Here is a 21,649-nt window from a genome sequence, read left to right on the forward strand (position 1 = left end):
ACCTGATGTGCAAAGCACCTTGCACACGCTCTGACACAAAATAAATGGTCCAAAAATGTTAGTTTCATTTCTTTTTAACTTCCCATATAAGCTGTCTAAAAACACTATCTGTTGATTTAACTTCAAACTAACATTTCTGGTAGATTGCTTCAGTTGTATCTTGGGACACCTGGGTGGCTCAGTCGGTTAAGCGACTGCCTTTGGCTCAGGTCATGATCCCAGGGTCCTGGGATCGAGCCCCGCATCAGGCTCCTTGCTCGGTGGGGAGCCTGCTTCTCCCTCTGCCTGCCGCTCCCCCTGCTTGTGCTCTCTCGGTCTCTCTCCCTTTGACAAATAAAATCTTAAAAAAAAAAAAATTACTCAGTTGCATCTTTATCACATTTTATCTAATAGATATGTTCTCTAAAAAGTTATATTTTTATATATCACACTTTAGATATATTAACATTGCTGATTGAAACGACAGATTTATGTATCATGGAAAAATCATATACTGAAACCTTAATTTAAGATAAGTCTAGGTTTAAGTTCTTTCTATAAAGCACTTTCATCCTGACTGATTTTTATAATTTCCTATGGGTTTTTAAACATTTTATAGTCTAATGATAAGAAATGTAACAATTATACTTTTATTTCTGAAGCATATCAATACATTTTTCTCATTTAACAGCTTGTTATCGAGGAGAATTTTTTCATTTGATTAGCTTATTTTTACCACTTCCTTGTATCATATGCATTTGTAAATTAATGGGATCTGGGCTGAAGATACTTTATTGAGCCTTGATATTTGCTGGACTTGCATATTTTTCTAATAGAGGGAGGATTAGCAAGCTGAAGAGAGTATGTGAATGATGTTAAGTGGAGGGAGAAAGAGAACACCACATAAAGGTATAAATCAATATTTTACCACCAGTTTGTAAAGTAAGTGAAGATTCTAAAAATTGTAATTGTTCCCACTTTCTTTTTCTTATACCGGTAAATATTCATGTGAGTGTAGTTTCTAGGATTAATTTGTTAATTATAATTTGACAGACTTATTCTTACTTTAGACTTGTCAGTTTTTCTAGATAATAAGTGAAAGAATAGAGAGTATTTGTCCAAAATATTTGTGTTGTATCATCTTTAGAAACAATGAACTCCTTTGCTGTTTTCAAGCTAAGTATATTTTATAGGGACAAAAATAGAAATAACATAATACTGGTCTGGAAGATGGAATATTCATACTTAAATTTAAACCTGGATCATCTGTGAGCAAGCTAGGCTTTCTTTTTGTATTTTGTAGATAAGGCACTGAGGTTAGATAATTTCCTAATATTTTTTCTTGCATTACGATGTTGTCACTTGTTTAATATTTCTATCACAGTGTAAGAAAATGTAAAACTAGCACAATTGTTCATTCCTGTTGAATTGCTTTTCTAGGATCAAGACCACCTTTAATCCTTCAGTCTCAGCCTCTACCTTGTTCATCACCTCGAGATGTTCCACCAGACATCTTGCTAGATTCTCCAGAAAGAAAACAAAAGAAGCAAAAGAAAATGAAATTAGGCAAGGATGAAAAAGACCAGAGTGAGAAAGCTGCAATGTATGATATTATTAGTTCTCCATCCAAGGACTCTACTAAACTTACATTAAGACTTTCTCGTGTAAGGTCTTCAGACATGGACCAGCAAGAGGATATGCTTTCTGGTATGGAAAATAGCAATGTTTCAGAAAATGATATTCCTTTTAATGTGCAGTACCCAGGACAGACTTCAAAAACACCCATTACTCCACAGGATGTAAACCGCCCACTAAATGCTGCTCAGTGTTTGTCGCAGCAAGAACAAACAGCATTCCTTCCAGCAAATCAAGTGCCTGTTTTACAACAGAACACTTCAATTGCTACAAAACAGCCCCAAACTTCTGTGGTACAGAATCAGCAGCAGGTATCACAACAGGGACCTATATATGATGAAGTGGAATTGGATGCATTAGCTGAAATTGAACGAATAGAGAGAGAATCAGCTATTGAAAGGGAGCGCTTTTCAAAAGAAGTTCAAGACAAAGGTAAAATAATCTCATTACTACCACTTCATACTCTGGGCAAATGTGTAATTATAATGTAAAAAACGTTTTTTTAGTTACTCTTTTTTTTTCATTATATTTTATAGTTCATTATATCACTCAGTTATATTTTTATTACTAATGCTTATACCTCAGAAGTTAAAATCTTGATTTTTTATTTGAAACAATTATCTGAGATTTGGTAATTCTGTATCACAGGTCTATTCACCTATTATGTATCAAATGATATTATCTGTGCTTGTCTACTAAAATGAATGTTAGTATTTCACATGTATTTTCTATAAGTTATATTAGTATAGTTTTGCATCTTCACCTTTTTTTCTGTCAAAACAAGGGTAACTGATAGAGAATTATTTTGAACCAGTACCTTTAAGAAAAGTTTATGTGGATCTTTATTTAGTTAGATTTTTCACTTTGTTTCCAGTCCTGCCATCTCTTAATAATATAGTTTGGGTTTTTGTTTTGTTTTGTTTAGTAAAAAAATTATGGAAAGAATTTTAAATTAATATTAAGTAGCAAACCTTTAAGGGTCAAGGATCTTTTTTTGGTGATTAGATTTAAGTGTTCCCTTTTGTCTGAGTAGTGTGTTAGGATGGAGCGTCAAGACACCTATTCTATGAATTTATGGGCTTTTTTTGTGCTTCATAAAAAATTATAATCAAATAAAAGTAACTCCCTATTAAATTCTTGATTATTTGGTGAATATTATATACAAAACTCTTGAAAATTTTGATAGACTGATGAATCAGTGATTGAAATTAGTAATATAATTTATGGATTTGATGTCTTTACAGATTCATATACACATTTGACTACCCAAACCAAAGTATACTTTATGCTTTAATTTTATAGTTAAATATTCTACGTTGTTAAATAGTTCTCATATTTTCTTTTTGGTAATTATAAAACAAAACTTCATAAAGTTGGGTAGAACTTTTTATATATGATCTTGTTCATTATGTGACAGGATCATTTCTAGATAATTGTGTTTCTAAGAAACATGCTGAAGATTTGTATTATATTTCCTATCATGATGGATCTTTTTAACATTATTGAAAAAACAGACATTATTTAGTAATTGTTGCACTATGGTGTTTGCTAAGTGCCTAGATCACAGGTTGGTGCAAATAAAGAGACTGCCAGAAGTCTTTATTTTATTGGCTAGGGAACTGGAATTTTTTTAAAGTACTAAACTATTGATGTTAAGGATGATATACAGTGTTCTTATTCTTTGGTTTAGTAATGTGGGGTTCAGGAAATAATAACTATATAGGTTCCAGAATGTATCTCCTCCTCTAACGACTCTTATGAAAGTATATGCATGTCAAATGAAGAGAGCAATGTTATTTAACTTCTCTTGATGGTATTAATCCCAAATTCCTGAATCCTATGACAGTTTTGCAAGAAACATAAAATTGTAATTTCTTGACTGAGAAATATTAGTTGCCTTGAGAACTGAATTTTTGCATGACATTTTAATCTGTTTTTGGAAATTATGTTCTCAAAAAGGAGCTTAATTTTTTTAATGATTTTTTAATAGTTGGTAGGAACAAAAACAGAGGAAATGGTAAACTTTTTTTTTTTTTTTTTACTTTCCTGAACTTTCATTGTATCATATTTGTTGAAGCCGAAGTTTTTACTTTTAAAAACTGAAAGAAAATAAGGATACTAAATAAGGCTAACTGCATAATACCAAACTTACTTTAGACTACTAACTTTTTTTAGGGGAAATAAAACAAATTCAGCCAATAGCATACTGTTCTTTCAGAAACTTGTAATATATATTTTACTTTTAATTATGTAATCAGTTTTCTCTGTAATCTATGATAGCGTGCCTATAACAAAAGTTAATTGAGAAGTTGAGTGAAAAGAATTGACTTACAATTTTGAATTCTCTAAGTGGACTTACAGAGGTATCTGGTGCTATAAGGTTAAAGGAATAAATGTTCATTGGAACTACCTGATCCTTAGTTTGATTTAGATGATTTAGTATGTGTATTTTCCCAAATTGGTTATGCTGATATTTGCCTACCTCATATTAGTGCTGTCATTTCTGACTTGTTTGCTGAAAGCCATGCTCCCATTATTTTGTGGCTTTATTTGAAAACCTTTAGAATTTAGGTGCCACCTAACACCTGTGATTTGAACTTTGTCATTTTGTATTCAGTTTCTGCACTGTGTGGTGGGCTAGTGTTTTATATTATAAGAGTTATCTTGAGATTTTGGAAAGATTAAAGGTCTGGTATGTTGCTCTAAGACTGTAGGTGAGGTCATAAATAAAAGCAACATTTTCTGAAGTGGTAGTTTTATAGTCAGCCCTTGAGAATTGAAATATTTCCTTGAAATGAATTTATTACTAGTTACCACTGCATTTTAGGACTAAATTGTGAAATTGATATTTACTGCATTCTAAGGTATGGCACTGAGAACTTTTTTATAACTATTGGTAACTATTGGTGGTGGTAAGGAACAAAAAAGACTACTTGTTTTACTGAGAGCTCTCTTATAGGGTCTGTGCTTGTTTCCCATTATATTCATTTATTATGAGAGATGCTTCCTTTCAATAGACCAGAAATGAAAAAAACTATGGCTTATAAATAAGATTAGAAAGTTTAACACACATGGTTGTTTGATCGTTATGCAGTTTAAGAAAAGGGATAGAATACTCTTAAGAAATATTTTACCTAGGCTGTGGCAGAACGTAATGTACCCCTCTGTTCCACACATAGAGGACACTTTCCTGGCTGCTAGGTATTTATGTCCCTTGGCCTGTTGTCCCTTCTTTGGGTAGTTTTATATACACTGATAGGTTAAATCTCTGTAACCTAATATTTTATTATATTCTTAAAGGACCTTTTTGCTCAACCTGTGCTCATATTTTCAATGTCTAATTACATAAATTAATTTTAAAAGGCTGTTCATCTTTGCTTCTGGGATGACCTATCATAGACATTAATATCTCCTCCATGTGCTGAAAATTCCTGCTTTCTTTTGCCAAAGAGGGGGTTTCTTTGTTCATCTTTGCCTATTTCATCTTTTTCAAGGTCCACTTTCCATGTTAGTAAGTATGAGGAATGGCCTAGCCTAGCTACTAATGTCTTTTATAATGTTACGATATTCTTACACTATAACCCTTATAAAAAGTAAATTACCTACTGTCATTTGGAATAAGAGACTAGACGGAAATAGGACAGTTAGCCACTTAGTTTATACTGCAATTTAAGGTTGGGATGTTTTCATTTTTCATATTTGGCTACTATGTGTATAATTGTGTTGTTTTAAGAGTTTTCAGTTATCACTTGTAAATTAAAGCAAGTGATATAGTTTGTTTCTTACAAGAATAATCAAGTTCAGAATTTCTCTAACGGCTGGATCGTATTTTCATATCAGCATCTAGATGACAAGTATTGTTGGTTTTGAAATTATGGTATCTTTTTGTATGCATTTTCTTCAGGACTATATGCATTCTGATAGCTAAACTTATGGTACCCTGTGCTGAAAAGGGCTTAAAGATAATCAGTGTCCCAAATATTGAAATTATTCTTTATAGAGATGGCTTTCCATCATTAGGTGAAAGTTATGATGTAATGAAGACTGATAACAAAAGTGGATAGACAAAAGTGACGTGCAGATTCAGAGCCACTTTACAGGAATAAGTTCATGGTGGAACTGAATCAGATCAAGTGAATCAGACCTGCGTGCTCTTAACATATTCAAGAATCCTTGCAGCAGTAATGGAATTTTTCCCGGTTTTACCGAAGAGGTGACGTACTTTTCAATAGTTGAAAAATTAAAACTTTGTATTTAGCAATATATTGTGCATAATGGAAAAAATTACAAGATCTTCCCCAATCTTATTATATTACTCATGTGCAAATGCTTTCATATATTTTTATTATAAATAATCATAGCATCTATAGTTTAACTAAATCAAACATAACAATTTCTTTGAAATTAAACTATGCTAAATTTCTATTTTAATGATAAATGATTATTTGAAATGAGGTTAATTATCTAAAAACTCTTAAGTATTTTGTAATCCTTTAAATTTAGCCTTTAAGATATTTTAATGTTCATGTTCAGAAGAAAGACTGATTGCTCATATTAATAAAAGGATGAGCCACAGATTTCTTAAGAGAAATCTTCAAGATGCCTGAGTTCTGTGATGTCATTATCGTTCTTAAGTACACTTAGGTTACCATTTTAATGACTTTCACAAGCATGTTTCATTGAAACATATAAAAATTTTCAACTAGATTATACTATTTCGATTTCTAGATTCTTGTCCTAAAGGTTTAAGGGTATAAGGTGATAAAGCATCCCATTTATGAGGTAATAATTATTTGGTGTGCCATATGGTAAGATGTAAAGATTATTTTGTGTGGCAGAACATTACAAAATAAAATTAAGGAAACATAAATTTAATATTCTGAGTGCTTTCTTCTTAAGTATTGAGGCAGAAAGTTTCATATACGTTCTTACCAGGGTAGTTTTAACTGGGGAAAATAGATGATAAGATATTTTATTAACATTATCAGGTAGTTATTTTACAAATGGAGCATATGTGACGGTAGACTTGACTTCCGAATAACTAAGAACCAGAATGACTTACTTCTACAAAAAAATTACTAGTAAATATTTGAGTTAAACTTTAGTAAAATATTTTACTAGACTTTAAGCTGGAATGGACTGCTGCTTCTTACTTTGAAAACAAAATGATGGAACTTTGGTGAATAAAAGCAACATTACCATTAAAAGTTTTTGTTTGTTTGTTTTTCAAACTTGGTTTTCTAACAATAAGAGGTTATTTTTTAATGGTCATTTTGACTTTTAACCTTGTTTTCCTTAAATGATATTTGTCACATTAATGAATATCATAAGGGAATCTAGAGGTTCTCCTATAAAAATGATTTAAATGACTTTTAAAACAAAGCCAGGCAATTCAGAAGTAAATATTAAAGCAGACAAAACCTTAAGGTGCTATAATACAACTATTCCCAAGAACTAACTAGAGATTCAGAAAATGACCTAGCAGCCTCTTGAGTCAAGTGGAATCATGCACAGAAATACATAACTTAAAAATACCTTGACATTTTATTGTGGTGGTAGATTTGTGTTTGTGTGTATTTTTGTCTTTACATTTCAGAATACCATAAATTATTTCTTACTGAGGCCAGTATATAGATCCCTATAACCTTACATTGAAGAACCAAAGCATTTTTCTTAAGTGGAAGTTGCTTTTAAGACAGGATTTATCTAAAAAGTCCTTCTATGCGTCTCATTTTTATACTTATAATATTAATGTTTCCTTATTTTAAATATACTTCTAATGTGTGTTAGCTTTTAAATTCCATTTGTGCTGTTGACACCTTGAAGAATTTGAATCCTGGATCAAAGATTAATGACAAACTATTAAACTCTCTTTTTTTCCCTTATTCTCCTCATTTACTTTTTTCAGTGGCATGATTTCTGTTTTCTTTTGGGTTTTATTCTTTTCCATACTTGTCTTACATGTTGTAAAAGCTTATGTTTCCTGTTTATTATGTTAGCAGTATGAGCACTTAGTAATTTTTGGTTCATGGTTAAATGATGTTAAATGAGAACGTGTGATTTATAACTGATTGCCTTATTCTTATGTAAAGAATCTGGTTTATCCTTTACATATACAAACATAAATATATGTTTGTATTTAATGTATTATAAGTTCTATTTATTTTATACTCTTGGGCTTATTTATATAATCAACAAATATGCTGTTAAATTCTTGTTACTATAGTCACTAATATTTATTGAGGTACAGCAACCATGAATATTTCCTTAAACCTTGGTTTAAAAGTATTATGTGATTCATGCCTGCTATTTTATACATGCATATTGACATTTGCATTCACCACATTTAAAAAAACATTGTGACTTAAAGAAATATCAAAGTCCATATGGCTTTTAATAAGATAAGAATATATGTCTATTACTGATACTGAATATTTATCTTTAAATTTCAGATAAGCCTTTGAAAAAAAGAAAACAAGATTCTTACCCACAGGAGGCTGGGGGTGCTACAGGAGGTAATAGACCAGCTTCTCAGGAGACGGGTTCTACGGGAAATGGGTCAAGGCCAGCATTAATGGTTAGCATTGATCTTCATCAGGCAGGAAGAGTGGACTCTCAGGCTTCTATAACTCAGGATTCAGACTCCATAAAAAAGCCTGAAGAAATCAAACAATGTAATGATGCACCTATTTCTGTTCTCCAGGAAGATATTATTGGAAATCTTAAAGCTACACCAGAAAACCATCCTGAGACTCCTAAAAAAAAGTCTGATTCTGAGCTTTCAAAGAATGAAATCAAACAAAATGAAAGATTGGCAGAATCTAAACCAAATGAAAACAGATTGGTGGAGACAAAATCAAGTGAAAGTAAGTTAGAAACTAAAATTGACACACAAACAGAAGAACCTAAACAGAATGAGAGCAGAACAACTGAATCCAAACAAAATGAGAGCACCACATCTGAACCTAAACAGAATGAAAATAGACTGTCTGACATAAAACCAAATGACAACAAACAAAATAACGGCAGATCAGAAACAACAAAGGCAAGACCTGAAACCCCAAAGCAAAAGGGTGAAAGCCGACCTGAAACTCCAAAACAAAAGAGTGATGGGCGCCCTGAAACCCCAAAACAGAAGGGTGATGGCCGACCTGAAACTCCAAAGCAGAAAGGTGAGGGCCGACCTGAAACTCCAAAGCAAAAAAATGAAGGTCGGCCTGAAACACCAAAACATAGGCATGAAAACAGGAGAGATTCTGGAAAGCCATCAACAGAGAAAAAACCTGAAGTGTCTAAACATAAACAGGATATTAAATCTGATTCACCTCGGTTAAAATCAGAACGAGCTGAAGCCTTAAAGCAGAGACCTGATGGGCGATCTATTTCTGAGTCATTAAGACGTGACCATGATAGTAAACAAAAATCAGATGACAGGAATGAATCAGAGCGACATCGGGGGGATCAGTCGAGGGTTCGAAGACCAGAAACGTTGAGATCCTCTAATAGAAATGAACATGGCATTAAATCTGATGGTTCAAAACCTGATAAACTAGAAAGAAAACATAGACATGAATCAGGGGACTCAAGGGAAAGACCATCTTCTGGGGAGCAAAAATCAAGGCCTGACAGTCCTCGTGTTAAACAAGGAGATTCTAATAAATCAAGATCTGATAAGCCTGGTTTTAAATCACCAAATAGTAAAGATGACAAAAGGACAGAGGGTAATAAGACTAAAGTAGACAGTAATAAAGCGCACCCTGACAATAAGGCAGAATTTCCAAGTTATTTGTTGGGGGGCAGGTCTGGTGCATTGAAAAATTTTGTCATTCCAAAAATCAAGAGGGATAAAGATGGTAATATTACTCAGGAGACAAAGAAAATGGAAATGAAAGGAGAGCAGAAAGACAAAGTAGAAAAAATGGGATTAGTTGAAGATCTAAATAAAGGAGCTAAGCCTGTAGTTGTCCTGCAAAAACTGTCTTTGGATGATGTTCAGAAACTTATTAAAGATAGAGAAGATAAATCAAGAAGTTCCCTTAAACCTATCAAGAATAAACCATCAAAGTCAAATAAAGGTAAGAATTACACTGATGTCATTTGTATTCTAATCAGTTTTTGTTTAAGTTTTAGGGTTACTAAGGATTTTAAAAAATGGAAACTTATAAAAATTGAAACACTGCTATAGGAAAATATAACATTTATATAAAACAATAATGAATTGTTTTCAGTAATATAAATAAAAAGTTGTCAGTGAAAATTCTTTGTCTTCCACCCCTACTTGAACTACTCACTGTGGTCATAATTTTTACTTTGGTACACAGCGATACGTTCTTTTGCTGTTTAGTTATTTCAGGTATTTTTGAAAGTTGCTTGTTAATCAAGTGAATTATTAGAATGAATATATGTAACAACTTTCTAAAAAGTTATTTAGACTAAAGAGGTGTTGTGTTCCATTCTACAAGGAGGTAGTAAATTAAATTTTAATTTCTAATATCTCAATAAAGCTATATGATATACAAAAATCAATGTTATAAGCTCTTAAGAATATTGTCTTACACTATTTTCTTACATACGTATCTCTGAGTTAATTATTGATGCATAGTTTAAATTTATATAATTTAGAAAGTTATAGAAAGGTTACTTCCCTTTTTGTGGGAGAGGTGGTCAGTTATAGATATTTTATTTAAAAAATACATAGTTTTGCCCCTTTTGTCTTAAGGAATGGTATTCACCTCTTAAATCAGATTGAATCATTAGATGGTGAGGTTTGGGAGTGGTTTTTTTTGTTTTGTTTATTGTATGGTTGCTGAGTTAAATTCTATGGTTACCTGAGTAGTAGTATTTCCAGGAAAAAGTCTTAAGTGTTGAAAATACAATGGGCAGTCTGTGCAGCAAATACAGTTGTGTTTCTTTGTATACTACTTTTAAAGTATCTAAGTATATCTGCATGTATACACACACACATACATATATAATTTGATGATGGTATGTGGCAAGACCTATGAAGCCCATGCAATATAAATACATGAAGACACCGATTTTAAGGCAGTAGAGGTAAAAGTTTGATTTTTAAGTTCTCATTCTATGGAAGAGATTCATTAAGAACTTAGATTTATATTTACTTATAAATATATGAAATTCTTGAATTGTGCTATTCCATAGGATAGTCACTAGCCTCTTTAGCTATATTTAAATGGAAATTAGTCTAAATAAAATTAAGAATTCATATCCTCCATAGCCACATGAGGCAAGTGGTTTCCTTAATAACACAGCTAGAGAACATTTGCATCATCACAGAAAGTTGTATTGCATAGTACCTGCAGTGTATTAGGAAATCCAGAAGGTGTAATGGTTATTATTATTTTTGTAAAATGTTGTATCTTGTCTACCAAAAAAATCTCAATGAAAACAGTGTCACCACGAAGAGCTGTATTCAAAGAAGTGACTTGTCATAATCAGTCCTTTTTTATTATTACTTGGTCTTTTATCAAATGTTTACTTTTTCACTGTTTTTTGGTTTTATTTTTCAAAAATGAAAAAAGATTGTCTTTATCACTAATATTTGTACTTCTTTAGTGAAGCTTTCAGATTTTACATTATTGCAATCAGACTTAACAAAAAATTAAGACTTCAGCTTTAACCAATAAATAGTTTTTATTATTTAACTTGAATGCATCTCTTTAGAATTACTTGTTTATATAAAAGAAGTTGTTAGAATGTAGTGGCCAGAGCTAGAATTTTCTTTTAGCTAAAGGTTGTTTTTAAAAATTTCACTGAAACTTTGGGAGTGGCTTTTTACAGTATAAACTAAAGAGTGTAGGTATACAATTTTAGAAGAGTCAGATGGAAAGATGGAAAGTGGTACCCTCTTGTCCCTTGATCTGGACCATCTTTTTCTCCCCTTCCATCTGTCAGCTTATGCTAGCCTTGCTTTCTAAGCTCTGTCCTAACAAAGAATCTTTACACTGAGCATCAAGAAATGAATATAGCTCCTAATACAGTACTCCTAATAGTAACTGCTGTACTCTTTCCCATGGTTTTCTCATTGCCTGTGAATGTAAACTTTTTAATACTAATCCATGTTTCTCCTAAATGTACTTTTAACACCAATATATATACTTGATATGTTCATGTTAGTAAGTAGGCTATCTGGGTGTATCTGCCTGTTAGAGTAGGGGGTGTGTGGTGTGTGCGTGCGTGTGCACGTGTGTGTGTATGTGTGCAGGTACGTATATATACACACATGTATTACAAGATCTGCAATTATAATTAAGTGGACCTTTTCATCAAAAAATATTATTTTAATGCTTAAATTCACTTCCAAGACCCCATGTAGGTATCATTTAGGTTTATTTATACCTTAGAATTCATATCTGTTCTTTTTTAATGTACTAATTTTGGTTTTGTTTTAGATCTCTTCTACTAAGTTAGCAATAGCAGAGTTACATAATAGTGAATTTTTTAAATTACAAGCATGGGAAGCACAGTTGTGGATTATTGGCCCTTTGTATAGTACACATTACTTGGGATTTTCTTTTGGAGAGTCACAGAATCACATATTCTGACATGTTGGTGGTGTTTTTCTGAGTAAAGGAATTAGATTGACTATTATTGAGATACTTTAGTGGTTGATTTCTCAGGCCAAAATTCTTGGTAGGTTTTCCTTTCTTGGAAGAGCCATGAAATTCCATCTTTTTAAATATTTTACCTGATGTCCATATTTAAAATAATCATTCTTTAGGGTCGTTTAAAATTCCTTGAGTATGCTTTAAGCTGATGAATTTAGAATGGTAGGGATATAGATTTATGACTCTTAATATATATTACTTACTTTTGTCATTTGTGTGAACATATTAAATGTAAAAGTGACATAGTTAAATTTTATTTGATTTCTGTGGGGACATGTGTATGTATCTAGCATAATACCTAGTACATAATTAGAGCATATTAAATAGCTGTTGAATGACTGTATTGACACCATGTTTCAGAAGAGGCTTTGTGTGCAGATTAAAATTGTGTATTCATCTTTTATGTTCCCACCAATAGACCCTAGCTCAAGAGCTGCACAATTTTCAACTTTCTGTTCCCTAAACTTTGTAATAACTCTTTTCGCCCTGTCAACTACGTACTTTTTGTTAAGGTCCCAAGGAGTTTTACTCTTACTTATGTCTGTTTAATTACCCTTTCCCTTTATTTTGCTGTTCAGATTGGCTCGGTATCACTTCTGTTCTCATCCTGCTTCTGTCATCTTTTGTCTTCTTACCATCCTTGTTTTTTCCTTCTCAAGCAGGGGATGGATATGGAGAACCAACATAATCTTTGTAAAACCTTTTAAATTTTTAAAATTTCTTCTATTATAGGGGTTCCTGGGTGGCTCAGTCGTTGCGCATCTGCCTTCGGCTCAGGTCATGATCCCAGAGTCCAGGCTCCCTGCTCGGCGGGAAGCCTGCTTCTCCCTCTCCCACTCCCTCTCTCGCTGTGTTCCCTCTCTCCCTGTGTCTCTCTCTGTCAAATAAATAAAAATCTTTAAAAATAAATAACAATAAATAAAATTTCTTCTATTATAATATACTTTAGTCAGTATATTAAATGCCAAAAATAATATATTTATTGAATTGTTTTTATTCAGAATATTATCCTAATATACCTTAATGTACAATATGTCTCCAATTAAAATAATATAAAGTTTGTGAGGTCTTTAAGACTGGCATGTTATGTGTTGTTAACAGCTTAGTAATTACAAACATTAACAATTTGATTTGGGTTATTTACAATTCCAGAGTGTCTCACAATATTTTACCTTTATATCCAAGGAAATATTTTTGTTTTTCCTTCACCTACTTTCTCCCAACTAGTTTATTGTTTTACATCACTTGCATTCAGTACTTCTAAGAAATATCCCATACCATCCGTATTTGAGATCATGGCCTTTAAACAGTTAAACAGTTACTGAAAATGGTTTTCACTGGGTATGTGTACTAATGTCCCAGCTCAAATAGTCAATAGTGTTTAAATTGTAGTGTTCATTTGATTAGGTAGTAGTTGCAGTCACATTTGGGGCAGTTATTTCCCCTCAGTTATTACTATGCCATTTACACTACTCAATGTTGATCACGAAAGTACATTAACTGGTTGCCTTTTATTTTATGTGGCACTGAACAATCTAGTTGGATTGTGTTTAGGATTCTAGGCTTCTGTAAGTTTGAGAGAAAGTACTGTTTCTGAGTGAATTTTTGACATAGTTGATGATTTCTAAGTTGAGGAATTCTTAGTAAAGTGGATATGATTGTAATATTCAAAATCTTTAATAGTGCTGCAGTGGAAATTTATTTTGGTTCATTTGAACAGTTTTATAAAATGCTTTTCAAAAAACTCAAATATTCAGTTTCTGCAAAGATCTTACTATCATTGGTATCTTTAGGAAACATTTGGAGAATATTTATTACAGAAGTTGGCATAATATATACCTAACCATTGTTGGGTGTAATTTTTACAGCAGTATTTTGAAAACTTGTCCATGATTTCTGTTCGTAGAAAAATTTTGGTTCACATTTTGCTTAATAGATAATTGATACTGATTTAAAGAGATTAAGTAAAATTTTTTTAATAAGAAGTAAATGTATTAAAATTTACTAATGATGTTTTTGCTCCTTCTCATTCCATTTCTCAAGACAGTCCAAGGACATAGCTTCTGTAAGGTTTTCCTGTATGTTAAAAATAGGCATATGGTTGAGGGGTAAATAAGGTAAATAAATAATGTGGAAGAACCTCCTATTTATGAAGAAACAGTCATTACTCTAACATACTGAATTCCTTCTTACTCTAAAAAAAGGTACTGAAATCCTCCCTTGTAAGAGCCTGATACCTATGCTAAGATCATGGATATCTACTTGATAGATCATAGTATAATATTAAATCGTTATAATCGTCATAAATCGTTAACATAATATTGTAGTAATCTAATATTATTATATAATTTCATGTACAGTTGACCTTCTGACAACATGGAGGGTAGGGGCGCTGGCCCCACACACTTAAAAATCCACATATAACTTTTGACTCTGCAAAAACTTAACTACCAGTGGCCTGCTATTGACCAGAAGCCTTACTGATAACATAAACAATTGATCAACACATATTTTGTATTTGTATGTATTATATATTGTACTCTTACAATAAAGTAAGCTAGAGAAAAGAAAACATTACTAAAATCATAAGGAAGAGAAAATACATTTATAGTGCTGTACTGTATTTATTGGAAAAAATCTGTGTGTAAGTGGACCTGTGTAGGTCATACCCATGTTATTCAAGGTCAACTGTATGTATAATATAAGACATAGTATAATTTAGTAGAGTATGTCAAGTAGGTATTCATTATCTTAATAGCTATTATCATCGTCTTATAGAGGAGGGCTTCAGTAACTTTTTTTTTTTAGAATAAGAGAATTCACTATATTAGAATAATAGAGTAACAGTATATAACACACTATATGATATAATACAATATAATGTGGAATTTTAAATCTGGATCCCCTCCTCTACCCACAAAAAAATTAGCTTTCTCTGGCTTCTGATGTTGAAAATTGAAAATTCTCCATTAAGTTCATTATAAATGATAGTACAAAGAGCACTGGTATCAGAATCTTGAATAAATTGTAGCCTTTCAAAGCCTTGGTTCATTCACTTTTAAAATGGAGAAACCAGTTTTCTTCCTACCTTATTCAGTTATGAGGACCAAAATCAATCTTATAGAAAGAGCCAAAACCTGTCCAATTTTTTTATATGAAGAAATGTGATCATGCCATTTTTAATTGAATTTATCTAACGAAGAGAGTAATTTTTGAAAATAAATCATTTTATGTATATATATTTTATAGTCAGAGTATATTTGGAGACATTGCTACCACCATTTCTTTATTTTTTTATTTTTTTTTTTAAGATTTTATTTATTTGTCAGAGAGAACACAAACGGGGAGCTGCAGGCAGAGGGAGAAGCAGACTCCCTGCCGAGCAAGGAGCCCAATGTGGGGGACTCGATCCCAGGACCCTGGGATCATGACCTGAGCCAAAGGCAGACGCTTAACCGACTAAGCCACCCAGGCGTCCCCATTTCTTTATTTTTTGAAATATATTTAACATATAACATTTTATTAAAATGTATAAAATAATGATTTGATATATGTATATATTGTGAAATGATTATTATAGTAAGGTTAGTGAGCTTTCATTACCTCACATAGTTCTGTTTTTTTCCTTGTAATGAAAACTTTTAAGATTTACTATCTTAGCAACTTTCAAATATGCAATATAGTATTGTTAACTATAGTCACCTTGGTGTACATTACATCCCCATAAATTATTTATCTTGTAACTGGAAGTTTTTACCTTTTGACCACCTGTACCCGTTTCACCCACCAGTCACCTCCCACCCCTGTCTCTGGCAACCACCAGTCTGTTCTCTGTTTCTGTGAGTTGTTTTTTTAGATTCCACATATAAGTGAGATCATAACAGTATTTGCCTTTCACTGTCTGACTTACTTCTTTTTTTTTTTTTTTAAATCAAAGCAGTTTTATTTTTTTTTTTTAAGATTTTATTTATTTATTTGAGAGAGAGAGAATGAGAGACAGATAGCAAGAGAGGGAAGAGGGTCAGAGGGAGAAGCAGACCCCCCGCTGAGCGGGGAGCCCGATGTGGGACTCGATCCCGGGACTCCAGGATCATGACCTGAGCCGAAGGCAGTCGCTCAACCAACTGAGCCACCCAGGCGCCCTGTCTGACTTACTTCTTAGCATAATGCCCTCAGGGTACATCCTTGTAGTTGCAAATGATATGATCTCCTCCTTTTTATGGGTAAATAATATTCCATTGTGTGTGCACGCATATACACCATACACCCACGCATATACACCATTCTTTATTCATTTGTCAATAAACTAAACAACTTAGGTTGTTTCCATGTCTTGGCTATTGTAAATAATGCTTCAGTGATCATGGGTCGGGGGAGGCTATGACGGTATCTCTTTGAGACAGTGATTTCATTTCCTTTGGATATATATCCAGAAGTGGGTATTGCTGGATCATATGGTAGTTCTGTTTTCAATTTTTTGAGGAACCTCCCTACTGTTTTTCATAGTGGCTGCACCAATTTATATTCCCGCCAACAGGGCACAAGGTTACATTTTCTCCACATTCTCACCAGCACTTGTTACCTATTATCTTTTTGCCATTCTAACAGGTTCAGCTCCTTATGGTTTTGATTTGCATTATCTTGATGATTAGTGATGTTGAGCATCTTTTCATATACTTGTTGACCATCTATATGTCTTCTTTGAAAAATGTCTATTCGGATCTCTACTCATTTTTTAATCAGATTGTTTTGTTTTGCTGTTGAGTTGTAAGTTCTTCATAGATTTTAGATATTAACCTCTGATCAGATATATGATTTGCACATATTTTCTCCCATTCAGTAGGTTGCCTTTTCATTTTGTTGGTGGTTTCCTTTGCTGTGTAGAAGCTTTTTAGTGTGATGTAGTACCGCTTGTTTATTTTTGCTTTTGTCGCCTTTGCTTTGGTATCAAATCCAAAAAAATCATTGCAAAGGCCAGTGTCCAGGAGCTTACCATCTATGTTTTCTTCTAGGAGTTTTGTGGTTTCAGGTCATATGTTCAAATCTTTAATTCATTTTGAGTTGGTTTTTGTGTATAATGTAAGATAGTGGTCCAGTTTCATTCTTTTGCATGTAGCTGTCCAGTTTTTCTAGCACCATTTATTAAAATGACTATCCTTGGGCGCCTGGGTGGCTCAGTTGGTTAAGCGACTGCCTTCGGCTCAGGTCATGATCCTGGAGTCCCGGGATCGAGTCCCGCATCAGGCTCCCTGCTCGGCAGGGAGTCTGCTTCTCCCTCTGACCCTCTTCCCTCTCATGCTCTCTGTCTCTCATTCTCTCTCTCGCAAATAAATAAAAAAATAAATAAAATAAAATAAAATAAAATAAAATGACTATCCTTTCGGGTGCCTCGGTGGCTCAGTTGGTTAAGTGACTGCCTTCGGCTCAGGTCATGATCCTGGAGTCCCTGGATCGATGCCCGCATCGGGCTCCCTGCTCGGCGAGGAGCCTGCTTCTCCCTCTAACCCAACCCCCTCTCGTGTACTCTCTCTCTCTCTCTCTCATTCTCACTCTCTCAAATAAATAAATAAATCTTTAAAAAAAATAAATAAATAAAATGACTATCCTTTCTTCATTGAATATTCTTGGCTACTTTTTTATAAGTTAATTGACCATATATGCATGAATTTATTTCTGAGTTCTCTGTTCCATTGATATATGTGTCTGTTTTGATGCCAATATTATACTGTTTTGATTACTATAGCTTTACAACATAGTTTAAGATCAGGAAGCATGGTGCCCCAAGGTTTGTTCTTCTTTCTTAAGATTGCTTTGCCTATTTGACTATTTCATGGTTCTGTACAAACTTTAGGGTTGTTGTTCTTTTTCTATAAAAAAAATATTAAAATTTTGATAGGGATTGCATTGAATGTGTAGATGGCTTTGGGTAGTATGGACATTTTTATAGCATTAATTTTTCTAATCCACGAGCGTAGAAATTTGTTAGCATTTATTTGTCTCTTCAGTTCCTTTCATCAGTGTTTTCTAGTTTTCGGTGTACGGATCTTTCACCTCCATGGGGAATTTATTCCTTGATATTTTATTTTTTTGGATGCAATTATAAATGGACTGTTTTCTTAATTTCTCTTTCTGATAGTTTGTTAGTGTATCAAAATGCAGCTGATTTTTGTATATTGATTTTGTATCCTGCAACCTTATTTGTTTATTAGTTCTAACAGGTTTTTTGGTGGAGTCTTTGGGGTTTTCTATATATAATATCATGTAATCTGCCAATAGAGACAATTTCCTTTCTGGTTTGGATGCCATTTATTTATTTATTTATTTATTTTCTTGCCTAATTGCTCTGCTCTGGCTAAGACTTCCAGTACTAAGTTGAATAAAAGTGGCGAGATTGGGCATCCTTGTTCCTCATATTGGAAAGCTTTTCACCGTTGAGTATGATAATAGCTGTGGGCTTGTCATATGTGGCCTTTAGTATGTTAAGGTACATTTCCTCTGTACATAGTTTGTTGAGTTTTTTGGGGTTTTTTTTTTTTTTTATCATGAATGAATGTTGAATTTTCTAAAATGCTTTTCTGTATCTATTAAGATGATCATATGATTTTTATCATTCATTTTGTGAATGTATATCACATTGATTGGTGGATTTTGAACCATTCTGCAATAAATCCCACTTGATCGTGGTATATAATCCTGTTTCTTTTAATGTGTTATTAAATTCTGTTTGCTATTATTTAGTTGAGGACTTTGAATCTATATTTATCATGAGTAGAAGAGTATTGGCCTGTAATTTTTTTTTAACGTAGGCTCCATGCCCAGTGTGGAGCCCAGTGCTGGGCTTGAACTCACAACCCTGAGATCAAGACCTGATCTGAGATCAAGAGCCAGAAGCTTAACCAACTGAGCCACCCAGGCGTCCCTTGGCCTATAATTTTCATTTCTTGTAGTGTCCTTTTCTGGTTTTGGTATCAGGGTAATGCTGGCTTTAGATGTGTTCTCTCCTTTCCTTCCTCTTCTGTTTTTGGAAGTGTTTGAAAAGAATTAGTATTAATTCTTTTTTGTTAGAATTCACCAGAGAAGTTGTCTGGTCCTGGACTTTTCTTTGTTGGGAAGATTTTGATTACTAATCCAGTCTCTTAATAATTCATCTCTTCAGATTTTCTGTTTCTTCGTGAGTCAATCTTGGCAGGTTATATGTTTCTACGAATATAAATATATATATATATTTTAGGATCCTTTGTGTGGTATCCATTTTGATGTCTCTTCTTTTGTTTATAATGTTATTTATTTGATTCCTCTTCCCTTTTTTCTTGGTAAGTGTATAGCTAAAGTTTTGTCTATTTTGTTTATCTTTTCAAAAATTCAGCTTTTAGTTTCATTGATCTTTTCTATTTTTAGTCTATTTCATTTATTACTGCTTTAGTATTTAGTATCTCCTATTAAATTTGGGCTTTGTTTTCTTTTTCTAGTTCATTAAGATATAAAGTTAGGTTGTGCTTCCACTATTTATTTTTCTCTCTGTATATACATATCAAGGAAAGGATTATTTGATCCCTGTTTCTTCTTATAGTTCTTCTTCATAGTAATATAATAGGTACACATTGATGAAATCTTTATAGTACCAATGTCAATATCAAAACTGTGGTGCTTAAAACCAGATTTTTCTTAGAATCTTTTCTTCTGTCTACTTCATTCATAATAGTGTTTTTTCAGTTGCTACAAACCAAATCCTTGGTATTTGTCTTCATTAAATAAACCAATTTTCAGTGACCTAACATGTACAGAATATAACTGTAGTAACTGCACTGGCAAGGTGGGTACTTTGTTCCAATTTGAATTAAAGTATGACTTGATATAGATCAGGGGTCAGCAGACTTTCTCTAAAGGCCCAGATTGTAAATATTTTAGGCTTTGTGGGCCACTTACCTTTAACATTGTAATACAAAAGCAACCATAGACAGGGTGGGGTGGGAGGGATGAGGTGACTGGGTGATGGACACTGGGAGGGTATGTGTTCTGGTAAGCGCTGTGAATTGTGCAAGACTGTTGAATCTCAGATCTGTACCTCTGAAACAAATAATGCAATATATGTTAAGAAAGAAAAAAAGAAGAAGAATGTAGCAGGAGGGGAAGAATGAAGGGGGGGAAATCGGAGGGGGAGAAGAACCATGAGAGACAATGGACTCTGAAAAACAAACTGAGGGTTCTAGAGGGGAGGGGGGTGGGAGGATGGGTTAGCCTGGTGATGGGTATTGAGGAGGGCACGTTCTGCATGGAGCACTGGGTGTTATGCACAAACAATGAATCATGGAACACTATATCTAAAACTAATGATGTATGGGGATTAACATAACAATAAAAAAATTAAAAAAAAAAAGTAACCATAGACAACATGTAAATAATTGTGTGTCGATGTATTCTAATAAAACTTTATATACAGAAACATGTGGTGGGCAAATTTGACCCCACAGGCTATAGTTTGCTAAGCCTACTATAGGTATAAAATTGAAATTTTAATGTAGGTGAATCTGATAACTAGATTATTTATTCTGTAGCAAATGAGACCTAAAATTTGGATTTTCCACTGCCATTTGAGTATTTGTGTGTATATAAAAGGATTCATCTAGAATGAGTTTTGAAGTAGTTTTCTAGTTCTTTTCCAGTATTTATGAATGTAGTATGAAATTTGCCAAATACAATATTTTAAGCAGGATATTTAATATCTGAGAGTACTTCATTTAGTGGGGCTATATATATTATTAATATGTTAATATATAATTAATATATAAAATATAAATATATAACAAGTATATACAGACTTAAATTGCTTTTAAAATATCTTATACTTGTTACATGTCAATTATTAAATCTTTTCACTTTGTGGATAAACTCTATCAATATAGAACAACTAAGAACTGCTTTCAGGATTTAGAAAAGATTTTCAGCTGGGAAAAGATATTAAAATAGATAAAACTGATCTAAACATCTTCATAGAACTTTTGTTGTGTAAATTTTCTTGGAATAAATTTCAATGAATAGTATAAAAGGGTTAAAGGATTTTAACCCCTTTTGCTGTGTGTTATATATTCTACACAAGTTAGCTGATCCTGAGTGTATACATTTCGGTAAACTATAAGCAGGCCTACAGAACTCAAAAACAAAGCCTGAATCATTTCATATCATCTCAAACACTTTATGCATAGCAGTCAACTCCTAAAGGCATTGCTGTGTAAAGCAGTGATCTTTTCAATAATGCTCATGAGTCAAGAAGTTGTCTCATTGTTTTTCTTGGGGGATGGGTTGGGGGGTTGGGTTTTTGTGGATTTTTTAAAACGATTTATTTATTTATATGAGAGAGAGAGTATGAGGGAAGGAGCAGAGGGACAGAATCTTCAGGCCGACTCCCC

At 33.0% G+C, this 21,649-nt stretch overlaps 1 protein-coding gene across 5 annotated transcripts in view; it reads left to right on the plus strand.

Annotated features, from left to right (window-relative positions):
* Window positions 1-21,649, plus strand: part of NIPBL (NIPBL cohesin loading factor) — a 200,222-nt gene that overhangs the window by 106,766 nt on the left and 71,807 nt on the right. For 4 of the 5 annotated variants that reach the window (XM_036074669.2, XM_078066647.1, XM_078066648.1 and 1 more), the window contains exons 9-10: window positions 1,420-2,046; window positions 8,067-9,689. In XM_036074669.2, the coding sequence (XP_035930562.2) occupies window positions 1,420-2,046; window positions 8,067-9,689 (2,250 nt within the window). The remainder of the gene's footprint in view (window positions 1-1,419; window positions 2,047-8,066; window positions 9,690-21,649) is intronic. The other variant, XM_078066650.1, reaches the window with a different exon arrangement.

Source organism: Halichoerus grypus, chromosome 2 (genome assembly GCF_964656455.1).
Source record: "Halichoerus grypus chromosome 2, mHalGry1.hap1.1, whole genome shotgun sequence".
Taxonomy (NCBI): Eukaryota; Metazoa; Chordata; class Mammalia; order Carnivora; family Phocidae; genus Halichoerus; species Halichoerus grypus.